We start from the raw sequence: 26,507 nt of genomic DNA on the forward strand, positions 1-26,507 counted from the left end.
AGAAATTACAAGCATTGGCCAAACGACTTAGAAGATACAAAAAAAGTAAAAATAGAAGGAAACAAAACCCAACATTAACACAAACCAAAAGAAATTTTACCAGACAATAGATAACACACACATTAAAATAGACAATCCACCAAACATAACAGACATGGAACACTTCTGGAGCAACATATGGTCAAACCCGGTACAACACAACAGGCATGCACGGTGGATACAAGCAGAAACAGATATGTACAAGATGATACCACAAATGCCTGAAGTGATAATTTTGCAACATGAAGTCACCCAAGCAATTAATTCTACTCACAATTGGAAAGCCCCTGGAAAAGATAAAATAGCAAATTTCTGGCTAAAGAAATTCACCTCAACACATTCACATCTGACTAAATTATTTAACAGTTACATTGCAGACCCATACACATTCCCTGATACACTTACACATGGAATAACTTATCTGAAACCTAAAGATCAAGCAGACACAGCAAACCCAGCTAAATATCGCCCCATAACATGCCTACCAACAATATACAAAATATTAACTTCAGTCACTACACAGAAATTAATGACACATACAACACAGAACAAAATTATAAATGAAGAACAAAAAGGCTGTTGCAAAGGAGCACGAGGATGTAAAGAGCAACTGATAATAGATGCAGAGGTGACATATCAAGCTAAAACTAAACAAAGGTCGCTACAGTATGCATACATTGATTACCAAAAAGCTTTTAATAGTGTACCCCACTCATGGTTACTACAAATATTGGAAATATACAAAGTAGATCCTAAATTGATACAGTTCCTAAACATAGTAATGAAAAATTGGAAAACCACACTTAATATCCAAACAAATTCAAATAATATCACATCACAGCCAATACAGATTAAGCGTGGAATATATCAAGGAGACTCATTAAGTCCTTTCTGGTTCTGCCTTGCTCTGAACCCACTATCCAACATGCTAAATAATACAAATTATGGATACAATATTACTGGAACATACCCACACAAAATCACACATCTACTATACATGGATGATCTAAAACTACTGGCAGCAACAAATCAACAACTCAACCAATTACTAAAGATAATAGAAGTATTCAGCAATGATATAAATATGGCTTTTGGAACAGACAAATGTAAGAAAAGTAGCATTGTCAAGGGAAAACACACTAAACAAGAAGATTACATATTGGATAACCACAGCGACTGCATAGAAGCGATGGAAAAAACAGATGCCTATAAATATCTAGGATACAGACAAAAATAGGAATAGATAATACAAATATTAAAGAAGAACTAAAAGAAAAATATAGACAAAGACTAACAAAAAAACTGAAAACAGAATTGACAGCAAGAAACAAGACAAAAGCCATAAATACTTATGCTATACCGATATTGACCTACTCATTTGGAGTAGTGAAATGGAGTAACACAGACCTAGAAGCACTCAATACACTTACACGATCACAATGCCACAAATATAGAATACACCACATACATTCAGCAACTGAAAGATTCACATTAAGCAGAAAGGAAGGAGGAAGGGGAATTATCGACATAAAAAACCTACATTATGGACAGGTAGACAATTTAAGAAAATTCTTTATAGAACTAGCAGAAACTAGCAAAATACACAAAGCAATCACTCATATAAATACATCGGCTACACCACTGCAATTTCATAACCACTTCTACAACCCTTTAGATCACATAACATCAACAGATACGAAGAAAGTAAATTGGAAAAAGAAAACACTACATGGCAAGCACCCGTATCATCTAACACAGCCACACATCAATCAAGACGCATCCAACACATGGCTAAGAAAAGGCAATATATACAGTGAGACGGAAGGATTCATGATTGCAATACAGGATCAAACAATAAACACCAGATATTAATGCAAGCGTATTATTAAAGATCCCAATACCACAACAGATAAATGCAGACTTTGCAAACAACAAATAGAAACAGTAGATCACATCACAAGTGGATGTACAATACTGGCAAATACAGAATACCCCAGAAGACATGACAATGTAGCAAAAATAATACATCAACAGCTTGCCTTACAACATAAACTTATAAAACAACATGTTCCCACATACAAGTATGCACCACAAAATGTACTGGAGAACGATGAATACAAATTATACTGGAACAGAACCATTATAACAGATAAAACAACACCACATAACAAACCTGACATCATACTCACCAGTAAAAAGAAGAAATTAACACAACTAATCGAAATATCCATACCCAATACAACAAATATACAAAAGAAAACAGGAGAAAAAATTGAAAAATACATCCAACTGGCTGAGGAAGTCAAAGACATGTGGCATCAGGATAAAGTTGACATCATACCAATTATACTGTCAACTTCAGGAGTCATACCACTCAATATCCACCAGTACATCAATGCAATACAGCTACATCCAAACTTATATATACAACTACAGAAATCTGTAATTATTGATACATGTTCAATTACCCGAAAGTTCCTAAATGCAATATAACACATACCATACAGTTAAAAGGAAGTGACGCTTGGTCAAGGTCTGCATCACTTTCCATTTTTAACCAGACTTAACGTCTGAGAAAGTAAAGAAATAATAATATTCTACTACTACTACCACAACAACTACCACCACCACTGCCACCACCACCACCAGGAAAATTAGTATGGGGGAGGAAATATATTTGTGGACGATATCTCAGAAATATGTCAGTGGGTCATATCCAAAGGTATATATTATTAATTTAGGTTTATGAATCAAGGGCACAGAAGAGAGAGGATTTTGAGGGGGACAACAAAGCCTCATGTTATATATAGTGTGAAACATGGTTGAAGATAGGAAGAAAATAAAAATTTCTCCACACCATTAAGTATGCTAAGGGCAAAAAGTAGTCTGTAACATAAACAAGACAATAAATTTCTTTTTATGTTAGTATATGTTAAGTGTTCTTTGGTTGTTATTTCATCTCATTTTTGCTGTACCTATTGCCTGTTTCCACTAGTTGTTCCAGCATATTTGATTCTTGCATTTTTTCTTTCTTTTGTGTATATGTGTGAAATAATAAATATACTTTTCCTGTAGGGTATTTTTAATCAGAAACTGAGACGATACTACCACTATGATGAGGAATTGGTAGTTCCTATAATTGAGAACACTCCTCGAGAAGAAGACTTACAGTTCCGTCTGAAACAAGTACTAGAAGAGTATCCAGAAACATCAGCTGTTCTAGTACGGCGTCATGGTGTATACGTGTGGGGAAATACATGGCAAGAAACCAAAGCAATGTAAGTCACATACAAAATTTATTTCCATTAATCTTGGCCTGTTTACTTAAACCAGTTAAATAATAAGGTGTTGAGTTTAGTGATTGACTTCAAATCCTCATCTAACCATTCAGATATAGCTTTTCTGTGGTTTCTCTAAATAGATTAGGATGATAGTTGAGATGGTGTCTTCTCAAAGAGGACATTTCCAATTTCCTTCTTCATTATTCTCCAGTCCGCACTTGTGCTCTACCTCTAATTAGTATGTCATCAGTAAGGTGTTAAACCCCAATATTTGCTTTAAATATTTACGTCGCTTCATTGAAAATCTCCAGAGAGCAACTTGAAACAAGACAATACATTATCTTCACAGTGGTTAAAAGACTAAAAATCAGAACTTCTCCATGTCAAAATCTGTCAAAAAGTATGGTTTCTGGAATATGTTTCGTTTGACCTTTACATCCGGAAGAGTATATTTTCTGTATATTGGCTAAGGTTTGAAATGATGATTATTCTTTATGAATTTCCTTACATTCCACATATTGATATAATGAAACTGTGATGTTTCCTCCAATCTGTTTATGACTGTACTAGTGTAATGTTGTTGTTGTCCGAAGACCTATTCATCTCTGAATAAATACTGGAACCCCACATCTATTTAAACCTGCTTGCTGTACTCTTCTCTCGGTCTCCCTCTGCAATTGACAATTTCTTGATGTCTCAGAATTTTTCCCGTCAACAGGTCACTTCCTTTGGTCAAGTTGTGCCACAAATTTCTTTTCTCTCCAATTCTATTAAGTACTTCCTCATTGTTCATGTGATCTACCCATCTAATCTTCAGCATTCTTCTGTAGCACCACATTTCAGAAGCTCTATTCTGTTCTTGTCTGAGTTGCTTGTTGTCAGTGTTTCATTCCATTCAAGGCTACACTCCAGACAAATGCCTTCATAATAGACTTCCTAACACTTAAATCTGTGTTCGATATTAACAAATTTCTCTTCTTCAGAATTGCTGTCCTTGCATTTGCCATTCTACATTTCATATCCTCTCTGTTTCAGCTGTTATTAGTTACTTCACCAACCAAGTAGCAAAACTCGTCTACTACTTTTAGTGTCTCATTTCCCAACGTCATTCCATCATCATCATCATCTGATGTAATTCAACTCCATTCTGTTCAACTGCTCTTTCAATACCTTTGCTGTGACTGACAGAATTACAATGTCATTGATGAACATGAAAGTTTTTATCTCTTACCTCTGAACTTAAATTTCTTCTCCAAAATTTTCTTTGGGTATTTTTACTGCAGGTTCAGTGTACAGATTCAATAACATTGGGGAGAGGCCACAACCCTGTCTCACTCCCTTCTCAACCACTGCTTCTATTTCGTGCCTTTCAACCCTTATAACTGCCATATGGTTTCTGTACAAGTTGTAAATAGCCTTTTTTTCACTGTCATTTTAGTCTTGTTTATCTTCAGAAATTTAAAGAGTGTATTCCAGTCAACATTGTCAGAAGCTTTCTCGAAATCTGCAAATGCTGCAGTTTGAGGTTTGCCTTTCTTTAATGTATTTAAGATGTGTGACGATACAACTGCTTTAATCCATAATGAGATCAAAGGGTTGTGATGTTAAAGACACACTGTTCGGCAAATGCACTGCTCTGTCTGAACTAGTAGCTCAATATTGTCTTAGCAGTGAGCTATGTTCCATCTGCTTTACATCCTAGCAGCTAAACATGCTGCAAATTTATAAAACTCATGATCCTGCAGTCTAAATTGTCCAATTTATGGCAAGCTTTGTCAAGTTTTCCAAAATTAAATAAAGTAAAAGTTGAATAATTAAAATATTAATAGAAGTGTTAAAAAGATGTATCCTTTTGGATAATTTATTTTATGACTAATGATTTATTCACCTATAAATATTATTGCTTGTACACAATGGGATGACTTTTATGATGTGGTGAATGGTTTTTCCATCTATAAAGATTTTATTGTAAATTTTGTAAGCAGTCTGGCATCCCTGAATGTGGAAAATAAATAAATAAACAAATCTTAACCCACATACAGGAGAATGACAGTTTTTAAAAACTCTTTGTACAGCACCTAGCACTTTTTTGAACTTCTGTGATTTCATGCAAGTCACAATTACATTTTTAATTTCTGAGTCAACTCGTCAACTCTTTTTTGAACAGTGTGACTAAATTTCCTGGGTGGTTCTCGCATACAAAAAAGGGTAAGGCAATATCTTTCCTGATGCAGTTATTGTATAAATTAATTGTTGGTAAGGCGGGTACCAGGTTGAGATTCATTGGGAGAGTGCTTAGAAAATGTAGTCCATCAACAAAGGAGGTGGCTTACAAAACACTCGTTCGACCTATACTTGAGTATTGCTCATCAGTGTGGGATCCGTACCAGGTCGGGTTGACGGAGGAGATAGAAAAGATCCAAAGAAGAGCGGCGCGTTTCGTCACCGGGTTATTTGGTAACCGTGATAGCGTTACGGAGATGTTTAATAAACTCAAGTGGCAGACTCTGCAAGAGAGGCACTCTGCATCGCGGTGTAGCTTGCTGTCCAGGTTTCGAGAGGGTGCGTTTCTGGATGAGGTATCGAATATATTGCTTCCCCCTTCTTATACCTCCCGAGGAGATCATGAATGTAAAATTAGAGAGATTAGAGCGCGCACGGAGGCTTTCAGACAGTCGTTCTTCCCGCGAACCATACGCGACTGGAACAGGAAAGGGAGGTAATGACAGTGGCACGTAAAGTGCCCTCCGCCACACACCGTTAGGTGGCTTGCGGAGTATCAATGTAGATGTAGAAGGAACGACTAATCTTGTTCAGATCGATTTTCAGTCCTTTTTCCACTAGGGGTCTATTGTACATAAATTGGTACTGGCAGCTGGTTTGATTTGTATAATTTATGTGATGGAGGTCAAAATAGAGGATGAGTAATTTTGTCTTTATATGAAATCCTTCTGCAAGAGCACAGGGGCAGTATTGGAGCCCATGTCAACAGCATAGTAATCGTAAACCTTTGTCGCTGCACTGCACTTGTTCAGTCAAAAACTGATTAACATAACAGGTATAGGAGGTACACATAAAACTTCAGCATCAATTTTCTCTTAAACTTGGGGCCATTGCATGAAAATTTGCTAGCCAGGTACTCAGGATAGTTCCCACTACAACATACCCAAGACTCATCAAAAGCTGTGATTGAGTCTGATGGTCCTCTTGTAAATTCCTCTGATAACCTGTTAGCATTGTGCACAAGTTGTCCACTGTTCCCAATCTGCCCCAACAGTGTGTCGGTTCACTTGCAGTGTTGTACACATGTAATCTGTTCTCAGGTGCTACATTTAGTCTGTTTGACTAATGTTTCTGACAGCAGTGGCCAACAGCCTGCTCCTTCTTGACTGAGCCTTAACTGAAAACCAACTGACAACCACACATTGTGGCACATGACAAACTATCAAGTTGTTTCGGTTAAACTATATTCTGTCATTCAGCACTAATAATATAATCATAAAAACAATTCAATAGCCAGTGTAGACCAACCACATCAACATGAACAGGATCAGTGACACAACAATCGTATAATATGAAATGACACAAAGCTTCACAGAGCTCCTAATGAAGGCGAGATTAGACTTCCACTGCCACCCCTCTGTATTAGAACAAAACAGTTTGTCAGAAATTTTTAATCATACTTCCAGTGCAATAAATTGCAATAACACTGTAAATACATATATTTACATTAATTTTGCATGCTAAGATTAAGTAAGGCCTTCAGGCACACTCTTACATCTAACCAGAGGTTCTTAGTGAACTAACATAACATATGCGTAGTAGATGTAGATCATGGTGGTGGTGATGGTGGTGATGGAAAAATTGTGTAAAGCAGTTTTCTCATTACATTCTTGTTGAATATGGGATAAGATATCAATTATAAATGTATGACAACACCACAGAAGGAACTGAACGCCAAAGAAAATTCGACTGGTCAGAAGAAGAGAGAAATAATAGGGTAAGGTTATCAGATGAGGTGGAAGGAAATAAAACGGTTACAGATGGGATGAGGAAAGCACAGATAGTGTTGAAAATATAGCAGAAATGCTAATATGGTGTTGGACTGAAGGAAGGCAGCTGAGATATGCTGAGAGAGAGAGAGAGAGAGAGAGAGAGAGAGAGAGAGAGAGAGAGAGAGATGGCAACAATGATGATAGTAATGGCAAATGTTTTTAGTTGTACATATGGTCATGCCATATGCCACCATTACCTAACGCCTCAGAAGAGATTCTTGTGAGTGTTTTCTGTACTGTGTATGTGTAGAGATGTATTTTAACAGGAACACATGTCTTTTGAAGATGCTCTTTCTGTGGCTGACAGTTTATCACCACTCGAGCACTGACTGGTGTAAAGAAAAATTCAACTATTTAATCAGCTAAAGCTTGTAAAAACTGCGTCCAGTCTCACCTTTCCTTTGCCAAAACTGCGACGTTTCGACTTGCTGCACACAACAGAATAAGTGTGCCTGATTTTGGCATTGCAAACATGTTGTACAAAAAGCACATAAATTTTTGTTAGTTCTTAAAGTACCCAGTACATACAGTGACCTCACTACCTGTTGGCAGACAACTGTTGTGGCAGCATTTAGAGGAAGTGACAAATTTGGAGTGGCTTGAGGTACTCTAGATCCAGTTTCCTTTTCACACTAGCCGTAGGAGCCTTGTGGATCAGAAAGCTGACTGATGATAGTGTAATGTAATATTTACCATTTTGCCACCTGTATGGTGAGGTATTGAAGATCCAGTCTACCTTTCAGCCTCTGCTTCAGAATTGAAGACCACTCGGCTTTGGAAATGAAATTAAGCTAATGGTCTCCTAAACCTTTATACCTTTCAGTCCTTTTCTGTTATCAAGCCATTCCCTGCCTCCACAGCCTGTCACATGCTTATGGCAGTCTTTGGTGTATGTGTTTTGTTTTGGCTGTTTGTGAGCAGACTAAAAGTATTTCATTTGAGAAACAAAATTGCTGCTCATTACCCACTATGTCATAGGTAGGAGTTCCCTGAAGCTGCTGTCTCTCTTCTTCCATCTAGGACTCAGGAACTCAGGCTGGGACAACAATGCTCATGCCCCCTCACATTCAAAGGAAGGCACAGGTAATGTAGGCTATTCACCAGACAGCGGTGACCGCGTCCGCCCGGTCAGTGGAGTATGATCATGATTGCTGTGGCCCAGTCTCTCCTGACATTTGGAAAGAAGAAATATGTCCAGCTTCAACTGGCAGGAAAGCCCCCTCTCTCCTGTCAGTTTCATTAAATACTTTCTAATGAATATGCAAGTATATTTACAATAAATTTTGACAACGTAATCCATGGAGAGCAGCAACCTGATTCTATGTTTAAAAATGAACAGTCGAGATCTTAATAATATTCCTTTATTAACCAGTTTCGGCTTATCCACAAGCCATCTTCAGAATTTTTTGGCCCTCTATGGCTGGTGCTGGTGGCTCCTCGGATTTTTGGTCATATCATGATCGAAATTGTGAAGATAAGCCGAAACCAGTTAATAAAGAAATATTATTGCAATCTCAACTGTTCATTTTTAAATATCTTTACAAGTACCAGATATTACATTTACTTTTAGTGACATAATTTTCTTGATCCAGTAAATGGCAACTGTTTATCTGCATTGCAGATTAGGAGAGAAGACCTCAAGTACTGCTTGCAAGGCATCAGCTGTTGTACCAAAAGCACCCAAGCAGCACAGTTGAACTGCATGCTGCACTAATGCCATAAGCAGTTTCTGTGTCACCAACCCCAGTTTGTGTGCCCGTATGCTCGCACAGTAGCCCATTACGGGGATTGTAGGGAGCAAACTCTGCCCACTGACTGCCAGTGCACAGGCTGCTGAGGGGGGGGGGGGGGGGGGGTAAATGCGGGGGAATAGGCCTCACTGACATCATGCAACACACTTGATTTCACATACAGTTTGTGCTCAAATTGGCATTGACAGTGCCCTCTATTAGCCACCACTATAACAGCTATCTTCTGCTGTGTATTGTACGTCTGGGAAAGTAAAACTAAGACAGCGGCATAATGAAAGCTTACAGGATTTGTGAAATTGAAATTGATAATGTCATGTTGGATGATGGTGCTTGTTGCTGCTAATTCAGTATCTGTTCTCATAGAAAATTAAAAATTAAAAAGAACCAGTAGTAAAACTTACTTTGTAGCAATAAAAAGGGAATGAGTAAAATTTTGACCATTTATTCACAAATGTAATGCTGAATTGTAGGTACACACAAATTGCTCAGAATCGGACTCATAATCAGTCAGACTCAGTCTCATTATGTTCCTCATCTGTGCATGATTCATTATTATCTGTACTTTCTGAATGACCAGTATTAATGATTTCATCTATTGCAAGTTTCACGACACCGTTGCACCTCTAGTAATGTTCTTCCAGTTGGACTTCCCTACAGTACACTCCCCAGCCATCGGCAGTTACTAACACAAGGGACTCACTTGCAGTCTTAAACTGACTGTCTTGGAAAATTTCCCCAAAAATGTAGGCAGCTGTACCAGCTGCAATGGGTGGCCAGCACCAAGGTCTCCCTTGAAAATCTCAAGCAGAAGAGGGGCATGGCACAGTGCTTCCGCTGCCACAGAAAGTGCCACAGGGCTCACCACTGCTCCTTCCTCGAGGCGTGCGTGAAGTGCGCAGGTGCCCACACCAGAAGTAACTATCTGCTACTGAGGACACACATGCTGAAGTGTGCGAACTGTGGCAGCCCACATGTGGCGAGTTACCGCAGCTGCAAAGTCATTAAAGCCACAGTTGCTCGCCTACACAAGCACCATACGCAGAAGACTGCCGACAGTCTCCTCCACCATTTGCACCCAGGTGCACTGGCAGCGAGGTGGCTGGCAAACATGAGGTCAACGCTGGCAGCTGATGCTGCCACCTCCACGCCCACAGACGGAGCCAACAGAAGAGGTCCGATTCGGAAAACATGCTCATGAGGGCGCACCTGAAGATTTGCGCAAAGAAAAATGTGCAAAGCAGCAGCCACATCGTCAGGAGGTGGCAAGAGTGGCAACACACCAGCCTCCATTCGCAACCCAGCTGTTCACAGCCATGGCTCAGCACCCGCTGTGCAAGAAGGAGAGCTGTCTGCAATCATCTCTGCACTCTCGGCAGTAATCAAAAAGGTGTCACACCCGGCTGAAACACTGCAGAGAGCTGCAGAGGCAGTACAAACTGCCATGCTGGCGGCCCCCAAGGTCACCTGATGTAACACCACCTGACTTTTTCCTCTGGGGTGGTGTAAAAGGAAAGGTCTACAGGAACAAACCAACTTGTGTCAACTGTCTTCAGCATACCAGTCAAGTACATAAACCCAGTATACTTTGACTGCCATCGTTACTTTGACCACTCACACATCAAAAGTTTTTGGCTCTCTGCTTGCTCTCAGTTGAGTGATTTGTATATACTGTTTAGGGGTCAAGTTCCATCGATACACACCATATGGTGCCTTGTAGTGACACTTTTCTTGCGTAACAGTTGGTGATTCTGAGTGTTAAAATTTGGTTGTGCAGAATCCTCCAATATCATTTAACTGTGGAGTCTTTGGTGGTGGTGGTGGTGGTGGTGGTGGTGGTGGTTAGTGTTTAACGTCCCGTCGACAACGAGGTCATGAGAGACGGAGCGCAAGCTCGGGTTAGGGAAGGATTGGGAAGGAAATCGGCCATGCCCTTTCAAAGGAACCATCCCAGCATTTGCCTGAAACGATTTAGGGAAATCACGGAAAACCTAAATCAGGATGGCCGGAGACGGGATTGAACCGTCGTCCTCCCGAATGCGAGTCCAGTGTGCTAACCACTGCGCCACCTCGCTCGGTGAGTCTTTGGTGTTTCCAACTATATCGTGTATCTTTTTTGGTTAATTCTCAAAACAGACCACTGATTAATTTTTTGCTCTGCTCACATGTATATATCTGTCAGTATAGAGGATTTCTGAGGTCATGCGCATGATATTTCTGTTTCGGGGTTACTTTGACCATTGGTCATTGTTACCCCAGGTGGACAGATACATAATTTATTAAAAAGTATTGATACCAATGACAGTGTGGAACCGAGGAATACAAACATTACCCACCAGTATACAGACAGACTCATTTGTAATTGTTAATGTGCCTGCAACTAAGGAAAAAAAAGTCATATTTTGCCCACATTGTAAGCTATTGTGCTTCAGGCTGTGATTCAGGTATAACATATAATGTTAAATATCTCCCGAAACAAGGAATGAAGTTTGTTTGGTCCCGAGTCCTAGATATTGACTTGATAAATGAAGAACAGATAACATTAGTTCTAACTGCACCAGGTGTTGTGAAATGAGGATTTAGGATTAAGATGAATGAAATGGAAGGTGGTATGCTCAACTAAATTTGGAACTATGTGTGTGATACTCTGTCCAAGTTCCTTTCATTCTATTTAAAATTCTGATGATTGATAACACTGATTTATGTAAAGTACTAGGTTTATTCTTTCATGAGGCTTAATAAAGCATTATTTTTAAAAACTGACCATAAATGGTTTGGTAGTTGACAACTGTGGTGGAAGTATGGCCAGTCAGTTTATCCCCATATCCATGCCAACTTTGACCATTACTTGCTCTGCATTTTAGAAAATGCATTTTACTAATTAGTATATAATCCTTTCATAAAAGCCCCTATGTTTACTACCATAAAAAGCACAGACGTTAAAAAAAGTCATATCATCACATTTTAATCTTAAAATTGGTCAAAGTATACTCTGTATATGGTATCTTAATTGTTCGCTACGTGGGGTTTCCTAAAAAAAATCAGCTTCAGCCACTTACTGGATGGCAAGAAATTCTTTTACACACACAAATAAAGGACCCTTTTAAAGTAACTGAGACAAAGGGGAAGGCAGCATTAAAGCACTGTAGAACTGACAAATTTGAACTGAAATTTCTCTCTTCTTTTGGCAAAAGTTTTTGGTGATTTCCCTGCATTGTTTTCACAAAATCTTTGAATTATTCTCACAGAATTGAAGCTTACTCATGTGTTATCACTGTTCGCCTTGTCAGCTGAGAGACGGGGTGGAGCAACTCTTAGTTTTGCTCTCCTGCATGCAGAATTCAATGACATTATCAATTATTTTTCTTGCTCTACTCTGTAATGTACTGCCCCTTGCCCTTCTCCAAGGAGTGGGAGGACTATCTGGCATTGTCTGTGATTGGCCAGGAACTGCTTCATCACTCGAGACATATTGCTTTACTACGCAGCACGACAGTCACTTCACAGTGGCTACATATGCAAGGTTCTGTATTTAGATCACTGAGGTTGGCAGTAGCTGGATGCAAAACAGTGAATGGACAGAAGTCAACTGATTTCTGCCAATTCAGAACTAGGGAACCATCGTTCTCCTCATTGTGAACAAATTTTAGTATCTTTGATTTATAAATAGAGCAAACATATGCACACACATAGCCCACACAAAGAATACTCATTATATTCCAAAATACTTCGATCATTAATAAAGAGTTGTTGGACTAAATTCAGTCTATACCGAGTAGATCGCCTGCAGATTTATTTGCCAAAACCAACCATTTAAAAGTCCTAAATGGCTGACAAAAATGATGCCACTGAATGTTTCAGTTCATGTTTGACAGAAATGGACTTGCAATTATAACAGTTTTCCTCACTGTCATTTGAATACTCCACTTGTGCCACTGTAATGTACACAAACAGCATATGGAGAAGAGGTCAAATGCTATTACGATTCTGGGAGATTAGTCATATGAATATAAAAATCACTCTATAGTAATGTGAAACTCTGACTGACTGACTGACTGACTGACTATGTCATCCTGACCTACTACCTGAAAGTATGGAAAACGTGATGGTGAAAGTAAATGTGGAAACAAATCAAATTAACCTGATCTTGTGCATTATTTAAATTCCATATTCACTAAAACATAAAAAGGAAACTGTAGTGGCTGATGCAGATACGAGCAAATGTGTAATTGTGCAATTTTAACATATTTGACCTTTTGATCTATTGCTCAAAAGTCTGTTTTCGTCAATAATTTTACCTGTATTAATTGGTTCAGAACAGATAAACACAGCGTAGCTAATGATCCCTTCAACATTTTTGAAGTATGGGATGTTCATTGACTGAAGTATCTGAGAGATGTGGAATCAGGATTAAGGTATCAATTAGTGAACAGGTGGAAGTTGCTTTACCTTGTAATCAAACAAGTTTTAAAGGTGTTTTACCTGATAATGTATGCAGTAGTAATTTAATTAGGGATTTTGAATACTGTAGATTTGTCTGAAGGAGTGATCAGCAAGCTTTATGATGTGCAAATTTTATTGGAAGTATGAAACAGTCAGTAAAGGTAATATATCCAAATGAACATTCAATTAAAACTGAAAATATTAGTCTCCTCAATAAACTTACAGGCTGCAACTGGCTACCAGCTTTTGCAGAGCTAATGCGTATGGAGGCTCTTGTATACAAGTTCATTCACTAGTAGACTATTAAATTAGACAATTGTAGCCATCTAAATGGAAAAACTTACATTTGATAATTGTTGTATAAAACTTAAAGTATAACGTATTACTCTTCATTGTACATCACATCCTGTTTACTATGTAAGTTCTGAATTGTTAGATCAATTTAAAATATTGCTACGAAATTAAAAACTAAAAAATTGCGTATGAAAATAGTTGCATGTGCTGACTTCAACAAAGGTGTAAGAACCTATGACAAATTTGCTTCATATTTAAAGCCACGAGTGGGTTAAAACTAAATTTGCATACCGATTTTGTGCTAAAATTTTCCATTTGTGGAAAATTTTAATCTAAGCGAGACTTCTATCGTAGGCGAAAGGGGATTGTGGGTGGCCAGCTTCATACCTATATTTTGCGGAGCTAACTTAATAATCACAAATAAGAGACTCCATTTTCATATTATCTTATTACAAATGTCATTTCATTTGTTTCAAAGTATGTGTTAATGGGATAATGTGTACACAAAATTTTCACGTATAACAACTGTGACCACTGTCTGTTGTACAAGTTGACTTTTCTAAATGAATTCACATGTCCAAACGAAAAATATATTTGCTACTGTTGCCTTGAGTTGTGATTAACCTACTGCTACTACAGCCTAACATGCTTACATAAAGTACGAAGTCTGACTAAAAACACTATGCTCTAACATACAAATTTCACATTTATTTACTTCTTTGTGTTTTATATTCATATTTCTCATTAAACTTCCCTTCAACAACAGGTAAATGTAAACAGTATTGTCAAAAGCTAGAAATTACAAGCAGTTGATGACAGTCAGATATTGTCATTACATTTCGTACATCTTTTATTTTGTGTTTGTATTTGATCATAATGATTAACTTTTGTGAGCAACAGGGTTGTGTAAATACTACTGCCATAAATAGTAAATGACAGTTTTATGATGCCAGGGAAAAGAACATTAGAAGCTATCAGTGAAAATTGTCATTCCAAAATGGTAGCTGCAGGTTAAATGCCTGCTCAGAGAGAAAGGCAACATTTCTATAGCTACCCTTATCCCAACGACTACACACTTTCCAAATACTGTCATTATTTAAAACTATAAAAGTGAGAAAGTTTTGCACAGGTCCTCTGATCCACAGTATTAAGCAGACACTTGGAGAAGGAGAGACATGGATCAAAAATAATAATTTGAAATCAAACTTTGCAAAAACAGTGATAGTTCATTTCACCACAATACTAACAGCACAATGTATAAGTGAAATAAGCTACATGGATGAATAACTGGGTGCTGAAAAAAATGCCTTGGTGTGTTAGAAAATAAAAATATGCTGTGGAGTTACCACCTGGACAGCATATAGAGTTCACTGAGCAGTCTCGCATGTCATGAACATGTTATATAGTATCAATGATTTAGTTGTAAAAAAACTATTTTATGCATATTTTGTTTCAGTAGTTTGGTATAGTATTATTTTATACAAAAGGAGACTCTTTGAGCTGTGGTGGGAGCTAAAAAGAAACAGCACTGTAAACCTGGAGCTAGGTGCAATGTCCATTCCTTCAAGAGATTTTCATTTTTACAAAGATAAATCCACAAGTTTTGGAGGGCAACAGTTTCTTTCAGCAGTATGAGACAGGAGCTCCGAAAAAATATCTGAAAAGTAAATGCTGTGATAGTGTAGAAGATTCCTTGAATGATAACCATGTAAAGTAGTTCTTGTCAAAAGAAGTAACACCACACGTGTAACAGTAATAGATTTTAAAAAAAAATGAGAACCATGTAAAATAATACCGATCTGAAAAAGCAACAACATACATAATATAACTTTAGATTAAGTGTATCATAAAGAACAGTCAAATGAAAACCAATACCGACCACATCTGGAACATGTAATGGTTATATTCCAAAGTAATCACAACACACACAAAGATATTTGTCCCACTGGGAGATGAGACAATCAATTCCTGTTTCGTAGTTCACAGAACATAGTCAGCCACTGATGGATCTACAACCACGCCCAATCTTTCACTTCCTTGTCCAATCAACACTAATATCCATGCATATCTTTCTTCAGTTCACCAAAGATGTGAAAATCATTTGGTGAAAGATCCTGGCTGTATGGAAGATGTTGCAGTGTTTCCCAACCAGATCACTTAATCGTGGCCTTCGCCCGATTAGCAGTGTGGGGGTGGGTGCTATCATGCAACTGGATGATTCTGACAGGCAACATTCATGGACATTTTGATTTTGTGGACCATTGCAGTTCCTGCAAAGTGTCTCCACAGCACTGCACAATGTGTTTGGTCTCTCACTCAAGGAACTCGACAAGCACCGGGCCCCTTGCAGTTGAACGATGAGGTCATCGTGACCTTACATGATGCCACCATTTCGAGCCCGAGGGCAACAAGCAAAGCCAACAGTGGAAGCATATCATATCTCCCCCACCAAAGAGATCCAAAGCTGTTCACACAGGTTCTGTTAAGTTGAATGGTAACCCACGCCTATTCGGCTACAAAGACAACTGATGCAACATTATCTTTGTAGTTATAATGCAGTATAACTATATGTATAACACCAACATATTCTATCTACTGAAAAGTTTGTCTACTTTCTTTAATTGTTGTAGATTATTAACAGGACCAATTCTGGAATTTTTTTTCTGTTCTGAGAGTTACCAGTGGAAAAGGAAAACCGACACACATTTCATTTGTGTTGGTGCTGTACGTGACTTTATCTGTGACTATGATTACAATGGCTAATTTTTGCACTGTTCAGTGTATCCGGTTTGGGAAAGTAGGAATCTTACAGTATCTTGAGATAGTAATGTAGATTACTTGGTAAATTCTGCCAGTAAAGCAGACATAGAAAACCTGGTGTGCTTACAGTCTTGTCACCGCCAATTTTCAAGAAAAACAACAACAACGACAACAGTAGCAGCAGCAGCAGCAGCAGCAGCAGCTGCTGCTGCTGCTGCTGCTGCTGCTGCTGCTGCTACTGTTGTCGTAGCCTTGTAATGAATTTATTTATTTATTTTTTTTTTTTTCCCCAGACCAAAATCTACCTGATCATATGATATCACATCAAATTGGAAAGTCATATAAATGGTCTTCCTGACCATGATGAACAAAAGCCTGTCTTTAACATCTTCAGCATCCCTCAGAACGGAAGCTCTCCATGCTTCTCTATCTTGTGCAAGCCTGTTTGTCTCAAAATAGCTACTACAACCTGCATATTTCTGAATCTACTGACTGTATTCGTCTCTTGGCTTCGCTCTATGATTTTTACCCCCAACACTTCCTTCCGTTACTAAACTGATGATTGTTTAGGGCCTCAGTATGTGATCTATTAACCAATCCCTTCTTTCAGTCACGTTATGCCACAAATTACTTTTTTCGCCAGTTAGATTCAGGCCTCTTCAGTATTCTTCTGTAGCACCAAATTTCAGAAGCTCCTATTCGCTTCTTTTCTGTACTGTTCATTGTTTACGTTTTACCCCAGAACAAGGCTACACTCCAAACTAATACCATTAGAAAAATCCTCCTAACAGTTAAATTTATGTCCGACGTTACCAAATTTTTCTTTTACAGAAGCTCTTCTCTTGCTATTCCCTGTCTGCATTTTATTATGAGCAGTTAGAATAAAGCAGGAATCTATTTAAACCTTCAAATCACTCCTTCAAGAAATTTACTAGAGACTCTTTTATCTTGCAGATTATATTAATTTCAAAGTACAATTTATTTTCTAATGAATTACCAGTTTTTCTTTAAAGTATTTTCCAGGTCAAGTGATACATCACTTAGGACATAAGGATACTGTGAGGAAAAAAGAATATGTGTACACTACTGGCCATTAAAATTGCTACACCACAAAGATGACGTGCTACAGACGCGAAATTTAACCGACAGGAAGAAGATGCTGTGATATGCAAACGATAGCTTTTCAGAGCATTCACACAAGGTTAGCACCGGTGGTGACACCTACAATGTTCTGACATGAGGAAAGTTTCCAACCGATTTCTCATACACAAACAGCAGTTGACCGGCATTGCCTGGTGAAACGTTGTTGTGATGCCTCGTGTGAGGAGGAGAAATGCATACCATCATGTTTCCAACTTTGATAAAGGTCGGATTGTAGCCTATCGCGATTGCGGTTTATCGTATTGCGACATTGCTGCTCGCGTTGGTCGAGATCCAATGACTGTTAGCAGAATATGGAATCGGTGGGTTCAGAGGGTAATACGGAACACCGTGCTGGATACCAACGGCCTTGTATCACTAGCAGTCGAGATGACAGGCATCTTATCCGCATGGCTGTAACGGATCGTGCAGCCACGTCTCGATCCCTGAGTCAACAGATGGGGACTTTGGCAAGACAATAACCACCTGCACAAACAGTTCAATGACATTTGCAGCAGCATGGACTATCGGCTCAGAGACCATGGCTGCGGTTACACTTGACGCTGCATCACGGGCAGGAGTGCCTGCGATGGTGTGCTCAACGATGAACCTGGGTCTACGAATGGCAAAATGTCATTTTTTTGGATGAAACCAGGTTCTGTTTACATCATCATTATAGTCTCATCCGTGTTTGGCGACATCGTGGTGAACGCACATTGGAAGCGTGTATTCGTCATCGCCATACTGGTGTATCAAGCGGCGTGATGGTATGGGGTGCCATTGGTTACACGTCTCGGTCAACTCTTGTTCGCATTGACGGCACTTTGAACGGTGGACGTTACATTTCAGGTGTGTTACGACCCGTGGCTCTACCCTTCATTCGATCCCTGCGAAACCCTACATTTCAGCAGGATAATGTGCGACCGCATGTTGCAGATCCTGTACGAGCCTTTTTGGATACAGAAAATGTTGGACTGCTGCCCTGACCAGCACATTCTCCAGATTTCTCACCAATTGAAAACGTCTGGTCAATGGTGGCCGAGCAACTGGCTCGTCACAATACGCCAGCCACTACTCTTGTTGAACTGTGGTATCGTGTTGAAGCTGCATGGGCAGCTGTACCTGTACACGCCATCCAAGCTCTGTTTGACTCAATGCCCAGGCGTATCAAGGCTGTTATTACGGCCAAAGGTCGTTGTTCTGGGTACTGATTTCTCAGGATCTATGCACCCAAATTGCATGAAAATGTAATCACATGTCAGTTCTAGTATAATATATTTGTCCAGTGAATACCCGTTTATCATCTGCGTTTCTTTTAAGTGTAGCAATTTTAATGGCCAGTAGTGTAGTAACCAAAGTTATAAAATCTTGCTGAGCTACATTATTGTAAGATCAATTGTAAAATTTTAGCAGAAGCAGCTGAGAAATTAGAAAGAACTTGCACAGAATCTGAAAGTAATAAAATCAAAACAGTTCACCCAGCTACACTGCTCTTTAACTGGTTTTTGCTGTAGAAAACACTCACTATGAGCCCATTTTGGCATGTTGCCATTGTCAGGTGCTCTGTAAACACATAAGTAAGTGGTGGTCTTATTACAGTGGTCTGTAACTATGATCAGAAAAGTTATAATACATTCGTTTGGTGTTTTTTTACTTTACATGTAATATTGTTGCTGCCATGCCCTGTCTTTTTTTTTTTTAATAATTAATAGTTTCTCCTTGGGTGTACATTGGAGATACACATCTACCTTTAGTTGGTTTTTATATACGCTGTTTTTCTGTTGACAGTTTGGATGAGAGTGGATAAGCGATATTACATGTTTACATAATTAACATTATAATTTGGATGTGTGGAATTCTGGTTGTTATATTATCTCCATAGGTTTGGTTGTAATTATGTTTTTGGCTGAATTTTGTTTTGGGTTTAGAATTTTATGTTACATTTTGATTTATTTTTTTAATAATTTTGTTATTGTCTATGATTTTTGATGTTTTCTTGGTGTTTTTGTTGTGTACTCTTCATGTTGTTATTACTGTTACTGTGGATATGTATTATTTAGTGTCTGTGATATGTTACCTTCTGCACTTTCTTGCTTTGTAATGTGAATAAAGATTTCTGTGTGCTTTTTGTGCTTTAGGTTGGTTCGTTCATTCAGTAAATTTTTGGGGTTGCTGTATGCATCTGCATATGTCTCTATTTCTTCAAGGATGTTCATGATTGCTCCCTTTTGTGTAATATGGAGCATTTCTAGTGCTTCATTTATGGGTTTATGTCATGTTTAGATGTTGAAAAAACGTGGATAGGTTGTTTTCATTTCTTCTGGTATGCTCTTTATACCTAATGTTGAAGTTTCTACTGGTTTGCCCTATGTAACATTTGTGGCATTGTTACATGAAATTTTGTGATTCATAAAATAACAACCATTTGAAGAGCAGTGTAATGGGCTGATATTGATGATAACCATGTCATTAGAGGACATATTTTGCACTGCAGGCCCCAAAGAACAAAAAAATCAAAATGGTTTGGAATATGAAAAAAGGAAAAAAAAGGAACTTAGCTTTAACCCTAGAATGGACAGGCAAAAGAAAACACAAATGGGTGGGCTGGGTGTGACATTCCCAACATTTCCTTTGTGTTCCAGGATAAGTAAGACATAAATTTTCAACAGCAGTGCTAAAAAGATGTCTTATTGTTAATCAATATCTAAATTTACCATATATTTCTTTAAAAATAAGATAGTATTCCTCTTAAAATGAATTATTCAGTATTTAAAAACATTCTTGAACATTTAAAACCTCTTTGTTCATTCCTTAAAAGCTATGAATTTAAGAATTTCACACACAGTATTACACATTTTAGTGTATAATACAATCTGATTAAAAAAAAGTATGGTTTCACTTTGTGATAGTGTGTACTTGCTGCAAAATCTTCATGTAACACTACAGCAGACACAGCTGCTTCCAAAATTTTTACAAAAATATTTTGTTTTATTGTCTTTACATTTGGAACAAGGACTTAATTTGCCTTCTGGAACAACTTCCTTCTCAGTGGTTATCCCAGATAGCTATGCTGCCAGCTGGTGAATGTTCATCAGGATAGTCTTCTGATTAGCTCTCTGTGCCATGTGAGATTTTATCAGTTCCAAACTCAATTGCTTGAAAAAATAGCCTTCTTGAAATATCCAGTTCTATGTTTGCTTTGTGTACTACCAATGCATTTATACCAGCAATGCTCAAAATGGCATAAAACATCCACAATGGCCAGCATCTTGTTTACCTTACGACATTATACAGGGTGTTACAAAAAGGTACGGCCAAACTTTCAGGAAACTTTCCTCACACAAATAAAGATGTTATGTGGACATGTGTCTGGAAACGCTTAATTTCCATGTTAGAGCTCATTTTAGTTTCGTCAGTATGTACTGTACTTCCTCGATTCACCGCCAGTTGGCCCAATTGAAAGAAGGTAATGTTGACTTCGGTGCTTGTGTTGACATGTGACTCATTGCTCTGCAGTACTAGCATCAAGCACATCAGTACGTAGCATCAACAGGTTAGTGTTCATCACGAACGTGGTTTTGCAATCAGTGCAATGTTTACAAATGCAGAGTTGGCAGATGCCCATTTGATGTATGGATTAGTACGGGGCAATAGCCGTGGCACGGTACATTTGTATCGAGACAGATTTACAGAACGAAGGTGTCCTGACAGGAAGACGTTCGAAGCAATTGATCGGCGTCTTAGGGAGCACCGAACATTCCAGCCTATGACTCGCGACTGGGGAAGACCTAGAACAACGAGGACACCTGCAATGGACGAGGCAATTCTTCATGCAGTTGACGATAAGCCTAATGTCAGCGTCAGAGAAGTTGCTGCTGTACAAGGTAACGTTGACCACGTCACTGCATGGAGAGTGCTACGGGAGAACCAGTTGTTTCCGTACCATATACAGCATGTGCAGGCACTTATGTTCTCTTTACGGATGAGGCTTCATTCCAACGTGATCAAATTGTAAATTTTCACAATCAACATGTGTGGGATGACGAGAATCTGCACGCAATTGTGCAATCACGTCATCACCACAGATTTTCTGTGAACGTTTGGGCAGGCATTGTTGGTGATGTCTTGATTGGGCCCCATGTTCTTCCACCTACGCTCAATGGAGCACGTTATCATGATTTCATACGGATACTCTACCTGTGCTGCTAGAACATGTGCCTTTACAAGTATGACACAACATGTGGTTCATGCACGATGGAGCTCCTGCACATTTCAGTCGAAGTGTTCATACACTTCTCAACAACAGATTTGGTGACCGATGGATTGGTAGAGGCAGACCAATTCCATGGCCTCCACGCTCTCCTGACCTCAACCCTTGAAAGCTCTTGTCTACGCAACCCCGGTACCAAATGTAGAGACTCTTCGTGCTCGTATTGTGGTCGGCTGTGATACAATACGCCGTTCTCCAGGGCTGCATCAGCGCATCGGGGATTCCATGCGACGGGGGGTGGATGCACGAATCCTCGCTAACGGAGGACATTTTGAACATTTCCTGTAACAAAGTGTTTGAAGTCACGCTGGTGCGTTCTGTTGCTGTGTGTTTCCATTCCATGATTAATGTGATTTGAAGAGAAGTAATAAAATGAGCTCTAACATGGAAAGTAAGCGTTTCCGAACACATGTCCACATAACATATTTTCTTTCTTTGTGTGTGAGGAATGTTTCCTGAAAATTTGGCCATACCTTTTTGTAACACCCTGTATTTTGAACACATCACATTATGTGAATATTATCTAATCAAACACATCTCAAAAGAAGATGAAATCTTCACAATGACATGCTTGGAGGGGAAGATTTCTGTTTTTGTGCCACAAGTGTCTCAAAATTCTTTCATATTCGTTTTGCCTCCATAAAGAATGCCAGAAATGTACAAAAGACTTAAAAATGCCCTTAACACCTCTTTTTCCAAGTACCTTGCAGTATTTGGGTTACTTTTGCAAAGAGGTTTTACATGATCTGTTATCAAATTAAGCAAATTGTCAGTGAACAGTTTCCAGGTCACTTTCAGTAACAAAATTAGGATCTCAATCCAAATCATCACCACCACCACTACTTTCTGACAAGTGTGTAAATTCCTTCATCAATTAGTGGATGCTGACAAGCCATTTTTGAGCAGTTTTATTGTTCAGTCACTATAACAAGAAACAAGCAGAAAAAGCTAATGTAAACAGACGAACTGTCGGTCTTTATGACCCAGAACATGTTTCCCATAACGGAAATCAACTGGCAAACAAAGAGGAATGATGAAACAAGTAGTGGTCTGCAGAAATGTTAAGTGAAAAGCTGCAGTGAATGGCTTACTTATAAGTAGTGTACTCTTGCAGATGAAAATCTGCCTTGGTCTGGGAGACCCAGCCTGTCCATTGTTAAAAAAGCCTCTCGTTAAAATCAAGAGTTCAGTAATGGTTGATAAACACACAGCTAATATTTTCAACCACCATTTCTCAACTGCCATGTGAATCGCTCGCAACTTTTAATTAAATAAAAAATATAGAAAATCATTTGCTCAATAACATGGTGTTTGGGAATAGACAGTATTTACAGTTCTAAATTGAAATGTGCCTAATATTGCTTATATCTGAAACATCTCTCTTTGTCAAAGAGTAATTCTACATGGAATGAAAATGCTAGTTTTTACAAATGTTGTGAATTGTTGCCCTGTCTCTTGTTTAACTACGTCAATTAAAGTTAATGTAAAAGCATTGTGCAGCAGGATGCAGGCACATCTGAAAAACCTGAACCAAAATGACAACAGTAAATTTGATTTCAAAATGGTATTGTTGGAGATGAAGCCATTGTCTCATTGAAGAATGTACTTTTATTATATAATCAGTAAGAACTAATCAGTTGATGTCCCCCATGATATCTCTGATACTTCTATAGGTAACCAGATAAGTTTAGAGAAGGCCTAACAAACCACAGTACCACAAGTTGACATGGAAGTATAGATCAGGATAAAAAGTGTATAGTTATGGAACTACGTGGCTAACAGGCATCTGTTTAAAATTGTGCACTGATTGCTGGCAGAAAGCCACAGTCAGTTTCAGATGTCCCAAACACTGTATCCTAAACACTTGAGTTTAAAAACATGTGTCTGTTTGCAACATTCTTTGCAGCTTGTTCCACAACATGTTTGCAGTGTTGTTCATTGTTCATGTCCCCACCTACTCTAGCAACAAACATTTCTACATATGTATTTGCATCATCTGCTACGCTAACTAGCATCAAGCATTTCACATTGTGTATTCATATCAAGGACTATCATATGACAAGTGAAGGGGAAGAACTAATGACACATGGTGCTGCATTAATAATATTTGACAAATTAAGCAGACGAATAAAATGACGTAGTCATCGCTGGCAGTCAAAAACATACTGTAGAAGATGTGGCAGAAATAATATGCTGTATGAGCTGCATTTGGAAGATGGTTCTAGTTTCCATAACAGTATTAGGATGTCACTGTTTGAATTTGTAATTGTAGTGAATATCATAGTGCCAGTTCTTTCAAAGAAAGATACAAATTTCATAAAAGCAATACCTGTGAAGTAAAGACATGCTGTTACTTTTCGTTTTTTGGCAACAGGAGATCATATCAAAACCTTGCATATTTGTTCCACATTTCAAAGTCAGCCATATAAACATTCCGGAGGCACTCGTGTGCCTCATACAGACAGTAAAAGCAAACGCTCGTGCTGTGTAGCAGCATTTAGTAATAGCAGGCCAGGAAGAACGTTCCTTTGATCTGTACCGACACAGCTGCAAACACTGGTTTCGTGTTGCCAATTCAGTGTACACACACCTTGTGTGGGGTATAATACACCATGGAGTCCCCTAAGGTGCTGTAGCCCTCACTGATTTAAATGTTAATTGTTTGCCTTTGTTCAACAACAACAAAAAAATCAAAATTTACATCGTCTGCTGGTGACACAAGTGTTGTCATGAATAGTGTCAAATTCTAACTTAGTCAGATATCAGTGGTATACTGGAATAAGTTATACTTTAGTTCACTGTTAACTCCTCCTTGATAAATTTGAACTTCCTTTCATGCATGCTTTGTGTGAAAGATGTTTTCAAAATTCAATTTTCTCCTCTCATTCTTGATTGTATAGATCAACATCTCCCTATATTAAAAAAAACAATTTTTCCCCTTCTTTCCATTGTTTATAATGATGTACGAGAATTTCAAAAATTATGTATCTGAAATACTTTGAGATATGTTTGTTATGTAATTGTATTTATTTAACAGTTGGGCAGATTCAAAATTTTACCTACTCTGTTTCACCCACTTAGGTGTGAGTGCTACGATTATCTCTTTGATTTGGCAGTTCAGATGAAACTACATGGTTTGAATCCTCAGCACACTCCAGTGGACTACGAACTAAGGATTCAGAAAGAGAAACAAGAGGAGCGACTGAATATAAAGCCAACTTAAGCTTTGGATTGAGAAAGTGGTTTTGATACTTTAATCTTTTTTATTGGGGACATGCCAAAGATTTTTAGTTACAACCTTTTAATTGTGTATATAATGATAAAAGCAGTCTTGGTCTATGAATTCCTGTATCAATATAATTTATGTATGGTCTCAATTATTGTGATATGTTATCTCAGCCAAAACATCATAATTACCACATTATTCTTCCTGCAAGAAAGAAACCCCAGAGAATGTGGAGTCTATTGGCTTTCAATTAACATCTGAATACTTTGTTTTTACTTTTTAACACTTGAATATTACTTATAATCCAACAGACTTTGTTTACTCTGAACTGAAAGGAATTTTTTTAAGTAGCTTCCTTGGTACTTTAATGAATGTCTTAAATATTATTTAGAAGCAATTTTCTGCTTTACATCTTTTTATTCTGTTCACTTCAAAGGAGGTTTTTTTAATACATAACTTTGATTTCATGCAGTAACAGTATTGTTTTGAATGTTAAGTGTTTTAATGTGCGTACTAGATATTCTTTTAAAAATTAGTAACTTGTGTAGTAATAATATACATAAACATATTTTCTCAATGTACTGAAATGTGCCAAAAACATATTTGATACAAAAAATAAAATTTGGGGGGGCATAAAAAATAAGTGGTATCTGAAGGTAGTTTTAATTTTTAAGAGTAGACGTTTCTGGGTTATAATGAATGTTATCATTGTAGGAAATTGTGTTTCTAGTGATGGTGCATGCAAACTGTATGTTCATTACTTTGATGATATTGATGTGCCATATATATTATTAAGGCAGCTTATGTTGAAACATTGTGAAGTATTGCATTTACTTAGCGAGAGATCTGTGTATGTGTTAACATGTAAATCATAATGTTTTGTCTCCTAAATATATTTTGATGTCAACATATTTCATGTTTGTGTCACTGCTATTGCAAAATGGATGTATACTGTCATCTTTGTCATTGGTGCATTATAACGAAATGAAACGGTTACTATGTGTAAGATATTTGAGTTTTCTATTGAAAATTACCTAATGAAATCAATTGGCAGTAGACATTAATAGACCTCTTTGTTTAATATGTTCCCAGTTAGCCTGCTTGTGTTCTCTGGCACAACCAAGTTTATTAAGAAAAACACTCTTGCCAATGAAACAGAATATTAGGTATTATTGACTAATTTCCGAAAAAACAGGTGTGAAATGTTAACTACCAATACAGAACTATACAGTATCACAGTTCCATTCTAAA

General features: G+C 38.0%; 1 protein-coding gene across 1 annotated transcript in view; it reads left to right on the top strand.

Moving 5' to 3' along the window:
- Positions 1–26,264, top strand: part of LOC124555254 (probable methylthioribulose-1-phosphate dehydratase) — a 99,404-nt gene extending 73,140 nt beyond the window's left edge. Inside the window, exons 6-7 of the mRNA XM_047129119.1 lie at positions 3,115–3,317; positions 25,112–26,264. Of these exons, the coding sequence (XP_046985075.1) occupies positions 3,115–3,317; positions 25,112–25,253 (345 nt within the window). The 3' untranslated portion in view covers positions 25,254–26,264. The remainder of the gene's footprint in view (positions 1–3,114; positions 3,318–25,111) is intronic.
- Positions 26,265–26,507: the final 243 nt, after the last annotated feature.

The sequence above is a fragment of the Schistocerca americana genome, chromosome X, assembly GCF_021461395.2.
Source record: "Schistocerca americana isolate TAMUIC-IGC-003095 chromosome X, iqSchAmer2.1, whole genome shotgun sequence".
In the NCBI taxonomy this organism is placed as follows: domain Eukaryota; kingdom Metazoa; phylum Arthropoda; class Insecta; order Orthoptera; family Acrididae; genus Schistocerca; species Schistocerca americana.